Genomic DNA, 6000 nt, shown 5'->3' with positions numbered 1-6000 from the left:
CTTGGTTGGGTCTTTGTGTGGTTTTGGTATCAGGGTAACTGTAGCTTCATAAAAGGAATTTGGCAATGACTCTTCTGTTTCTATATTGTGAAATACATTCAGGAGTATAGGTATTAGTTCTTCTTGGAAGACAAGAACTTTTTTTTTACCTTACAAAAGAGATAAGTTAGATATGTTGCATTACCACTTAAATGTACTGAAATCCACATTGTAGGAATGGTAGTAGACTCATGCATCGTGGTAGATTCTTGGGAACCCAAGGATGATTCTAGGTTGAAAGAATTAACAGTTTCCAGAGGGCTGGATATATAGATTGGACAGAGATGTTTTTAGCACAGTGAGAAGCACTTTTTAGTCTATACTTAGAAAACAACCAAAACAAGTTTAAAAACTTGAGCTTGTAACTATGCTAAGAGTAGTCAGTGCTTACCAGAGGTAGATCAGTAGCTAATCAGAACTCCATTGGTTAATGGTAAAACTCTGAATTTTAACAATAGCATAGAGAGGGAAAGAAATCTGAAACATTTTTACATATACCTTAAATCACTTTCTTTTACAAATTGCATTTACACACCTTAAAACACTTTCTTATACCTTTATAACTTGCATTTACATATCTTTAAAACATTTTTTAGACCTTTACAGCAAAAGCTTTCATATCCTCAGACCTTAAATAAACTTTGCACTTTTTCTATCCAGTCATTTACCATGAACAGTTATTGTTTACCATGAACAGTCATTGTAAAGTGAGTGCTTTAAATCAAGGATTAGTAAAAAGTTACATTGAAATCTGTTTTGTGAGTTTATCTCTTTTCTGAGTCTGGTTGTTTACTGTGCCTACACCTCTTAGACCTCCTAGTAGCTCTAGGAAAGTGGGGTCATAAGCTTGATTTTTGCATATGGAGAGAACTGAGAAGGCATCTGAAGCCTTGGTTGCTGCTGTTAACATCAGAGATTTGAGAAGGATAACTTTCACTAGAGTAAGCAGGAAGTATAAGCAGTTCCCGAATTTATTAAAAATGCCAAAGTCTTACTGCCTGGACAGTCACCCTAGGTTCCTCCTTGGTAGTCTTGATTCCACTGGGGGCAGAGATCCCAGGGCAGTGTCAGTCCGAGGCTTCCAGGCCCAGAAGATCCAACAGATTTTCCGTGGAGGAGGAATTTGGGGGACTGACTGGTCTAGTATATTTAGGCAAAGCAGGGCAGCCAACTCTCCAGTGTCCTGCTTGTTCATAGTTTGGATGGGGGAAGTCTGGCAGCAGGCAAGGTGAAGGATAGTTTTTCACTCAGTGGTCAGTTTTGCCACATTTAAAGCAAGCTCCAGGTGGTCTTCTGTGCCCCATCATCTTCTTTGGAGATCTTAGGGCTGCTGCCGGGAACGGCACTTCTCTATCACCGGAAGGAAGCTTTTGCTCTTTTCCTGCTCCTCCCTTCCATTAAACACCTTCAATGTCATATTCAGTAGATCTCTGAAAAGTTCTGAGGACCATTATCTATTAAGTATATCTAAACTAAAATAAGCTTTGCTTATTTTTAGTTACTTGTTTTAGGCTTAACTTTGAAAACATATACAGGAGACTAAAGTTCATTCCTGTAATTAATTGCATTAGTACTTAGCGTGACTCTAAGTGTAGGTTTGAACACATTAAAGAATTTGATCATTTATAAGGCAACTGACTATTAATTTGCATGTCTTGGTTATCTTTAACAGTTTACAATAAGTCATTAGCTTTTATAAGATTAGGATTTTTACAGCCTTTCCCTGTTAAGTTTGAGCCTTAAAATTTAAGTTGAAATTTTAATTGAAGATCCTTTAGCATCAAAATAAATAAGTGCAGTAAACTTCCCTTTTATTTTACACCATTATAGAGTATTACTGTTTCTTGTATGACTCAGTTTACCAAAATAGCTACAGTTTTACAATGTGAACAAAGACAAAGAAGCTAGACAATTTTTGGTCACTAAACTATTCTGAGGCCAAACTGTGTCAAGGAGAAAGGATTGCAAAAATTTCTCTGGAGGGAATTTCTGTACGCTCTGGGAGGGAGTTTCTGTACGCTCCGGGAGGGAGTTGAGGGAGCAGAAGCTGCAGGACTACAGGTGGAAGCTGAGAGAGCAGAGGAAGGGGAACCTGTGTCTTTGGTAGAGAGACCTAGAGGATGTAGTAGCCCAGAGCCAAGAGAGACAAATAGAAAGTCATAGCAGGCTCTAGGAGCCAGAGACACTTACGACATAGACAAGGAGAGGAATAGTTAAGGGACACAGAGGGATAAGCAGAAACTCCACCCAGGTGTAGAGAAGCTGCAGGACTTCCAGGAGGGACAATGTTGCAGATGCTCAGAAGGACTTAAGGAGGCTGCAGGACTTAGCAGGAAGCTCCTAGTGGGAGACAAGGAAACTGGCAATGTACAGTCCCAGAAAAGCACAAAGCGACAGAGCAGGTAGCAGGAGAAGATTTTTTTTACACGTGGGTGTAGCAGGCCAGAGGCGTAGCAGGGCAGGCTACAGGAGCCAGGGAGGTAGATATGTGGGTGCCCACGTGGAGGGCATAGCAGGCCAGAGACCAGAGAGACAAGAAACAAATGGTTAGAAAGCAGTAAAGGAAAGCAGCAGCTAAGGAATCAGACTCTAGGATTTAGAATCAAATTCTGTGGGTGGCAGAAGCCAGCAGAAACAAATGATCCTTACATACCTTAGTTAGAGGACTCTGCAGGGGAAGCAGAGAGACCACCAGCGAGCAAGGGGCATGTGCGTGTTGAGGCTGGCCTACTCCTTTGTTTTCTCCCCCTCCTGCTAGGTCAGCCTCAGACTATACTTTGCAACAAACTTATGGATCTGTCAGTGGTAACTTAAAGATAGGACATTTACACAGTGTGGGGATTGGGGGAAAACCAGACCAAAAAAAAACAGGCTTAGAGCTAAGAAATAGGGAATAGGGAACCTCTTCCTTTGCACTGCCCCAAACACTTGCAGTATTTGTAAAGGTCCAGATTAATATTGGAATCTAGGGTGCTGCTAATTAGTCACATTTGAATTGATTATGTAAGGGATATTGAGGCCAGATTTGATTACAAAAGCAAATAAATTTGGAGCCCTTCGGGTGGATGCCAGGTGGAAAGGCTGGGAATTTTCTAAGGGGCTTCCCAAGGGGGAGCCAAAAGGTATGGACGATGACATTTCCATGGGTGAGGAAGAGAGGAAGGTCCGAAACTTGAAGTCTAGGGTCTCCCCATGTCTCGGAGAACTGAATGAGGAATGAGGAAGACACAAGGCGTTCGCTCAGTGGTTCATCACCACACTCAACCGGTCAGGGCTAAGAGACTCAGTTCCTGGTACTGGGGCTTTCATGTGAAGATAAAAGGTGAAAACCCAGCTCAGAAACAAAGCCTCACCCAAATGAAAGGGTCTAGAGCAGGGTGGGTACCTCCACCTCCAAAGAGTACCAGAGACTCAAGGAAGCAGTTACACCAACCACCGACCAAGAGAGATCACTTACCAATTGTGGGTAATAGACGGAAGGCCAAGCAGTCAGTGGGCTAGAAGGGGAGTCTGTTGCAGGTGGACAGAAGATAAGGGATAGGGGTCCTAGGGCAGCTCAGATCCCAAAGGGGAATGCAGGCACCAGGATATCCTATTGGTACCAGTGTAAGTATTTTGTGGTATCAGAGGGCCATGGAATACCACAAAGATCACACCACACACAGACCTCATGCAAGAGATTTACTTGTTTTGTTGCGGGGGTGGGGGATGATTTCTATCATGGTATCAAAGCAGGAATAAGAAAGGGGGAGAGAGCTGGGCGGTGGTGGCACACGCCTTTAATCCCAGCACTTGGGCAGGTGGATCTCTGTGAGTTCGAGACCAGCCTAGTCTACAAGAGCTAGTTCCAGGACAGGCTCCAAAACCACAGAGAAACCCTGTCTCGAAAAACCAAAATAAAAAGGGGGGGGGGGAGCACAGGCCATGATGGCACAGGCTTTCTGCGGAGGGGATGTATGGAGCGTGTACATAGTGGTGATACAGAAACCTGCTGTGTTGACCTTAGTGATGTGTCACATTGGCCTTTAATGATGTTGTGGTGTTGGTGCTGAGTCATTGAAGGCTGGAGGAACGTGATTCTGGAATGTGGGCCATTCTTAACAACTACTAGTTTTTAACTAGTAGTTAACAAAAAAAGAAACTAGAAATTGGGCTTCATAGTTTCCATCTGCCCAACCAGATCTCCATCCCTACTTTGTTCAGCTCTGTGCCTTAGTAGAGCCTCTGATCTCTGGCTTCCAGGTGAGTTTGCTCAGTGGAGGCACAGCATACTAGAAGAAGAAGAATGAGGCCAGAGAGTTTGTTTCTTAGTCTCCCTTGTCAGCTCGCTATGTGTGGGCTGTTCTGTCACTAAAGGTAGCTCTTGTCAGGCGACACCAGGTGGATTCCCATTTCTTACTTGTCTCTTTAGGCTTGTGAGTAATGATGTCTCTTTACCCTGTTGTATGTTAATTAAACCTTGTTCACTCATTTGTAAGTACATTTTCAAAATCTGTATCAAATTTTCTTTTTTGTCATATAATAATTATACAAATTTATATATGTAGTGTTTTGATACATTTTTACATTGTATATTAGTCAAAAATATTTTAAGTCAATTCCTTGTATTTATAATATTACCATTTATTAATTACAGAAAACAAATTTGCATACTAATAAGGATATTCTTGTTCATGTTTTCATAAATATTAGTTGAATATTTGATACTATAGGATATAGTTTTTCAAAGTTGATTATATTTTTATTTTATAATCAGTTTGCATAAACACATGGAACAGAGGTATATTGCAGGGGGCTGGAGAGATGGCTCAGCAGTTAAAAGCACTGGCTGCTCTTCCAGTGGTCCTGAATTCAGTTATCAACAACCACATGGTGGCTCACAACCATCTGTTGTGGGATCTGTTGCCCTCTTCTGGTGTAAAGTCCTACATGTAGTTAGAGCATTCATACAGTTTTTTTAAAAGTATATTATATAAACATAATGGCAGAAATATATTTAAGACCATTTTAAAAATTGTTGGGAATTCTGTCCTAATCTCACACCAGATTTACTTAATGTTTTTTAGGGTTTTGTTTTGGGATTTGATTGTTTGTTTAGTGAAACGAATAACTTAAGTCAGCAATTTAAGCAGTTAATCAAACATTTTTATAAAATCCAAAGCTACTAATGTGATACATGCTGACTCATGATATGGAGAAATACAGTAAGTCTTTGTTTTCTGTAATTAAACCATTAGGTTTCTGTCAGAGCAGAAGCCTTCATGTCTAGTAGAAATAGCTCAGTCCCTAATATGCAGTAGCTCAGCTGTGTGCTGAGGTGACGTGTGGTGTGCTAGCATGCATAGCATCAGACATGAGTGTGGTGTGAGCGTAGGTAAAGCTCTAATGTTGGGGTGCCATGCAGCATAGCTGACACTGACCAAAACACCTCAGAGTCATGACGTTTGATTTTGAATTAGTTCTTATTGCTGTGCTTTCAGACACCTTCTGTGGAATCATGTTTCAAGACCCCATGTGGAGTCAGAACTAACAGTTTAAGAAGCTGTGTGTATTTAACATATACAAATCCTGTGTTTGTTTTTTCAGTCTCGTTCCAAAAAGTCAGTTATGTGTGAATTTCTCAAAATGTTTCAAGAAGAAAGATATTTTACAGACGTGAAAAAGGTATGTTTTATTTTGGAAATAGGAAACTTCTTTGTCATCTAGCATAAGGAATTACCATCTCATTCTTACTAGGAGTTAGTCTCCAGTTTAAAAAAATAAATGTTTAAACTGTCAATTCAGGAGTCTAAGGCTGTGAGATAAGCAACTCTTAACAATAACTTGCCCTTGTTGTTTTAACACTACAAATATATATTTCTAGGCTAGGTTTCTCAACTACAACACTATTAACATTAGGGGCTGGGTAGTTCTTGACTTTAAGAGCTAGTGTTTACATTGTAGGATATTTAACAACATCCC

At 40.7% G+C, this 6000-nt stretch overlaps 1 protein-coding gene across 1 annotated transcript in view; it reads left to right on the top strand.

Annotated features, from left to right (window-relative positions):
* Positions 1-6000, top strand: part of Rasa2 (RAS p21 protein activator 2) — a 101402-nt gene that overhangs the window by 78248 nt on the left and 17154 nt on the right. The window contains exon 17 of the mRNA XM_005366673.3: positions 5626-5703. Within this exon, the coding sequence (XP_005366730.1) occupies positions 5626-5703 (78 nt within the window). The remainder of the gene's footprint in view (positions 1-5625; positions 5704-6000) is intronic.

Source organism: Microtus ochrogaster, unplaced genomic scaffold (assembly GCF_000317375.1).
Source record: "Microtus ochrogaster isolate Prairie Vole_2 unplaced genomic scaffold, MicOch1.0 UNK12, whole genome shotgun sequence".
NCBI classification, from domain to species: Eukaryota; Metazoa; Chordata; class Mammalia; order Rodentia; family Cricetidae; genus Microtus; species Microtus ochrogaster.
This window is presented reverse-complemented; position numbering and strand designations above follow the sequence as displayed.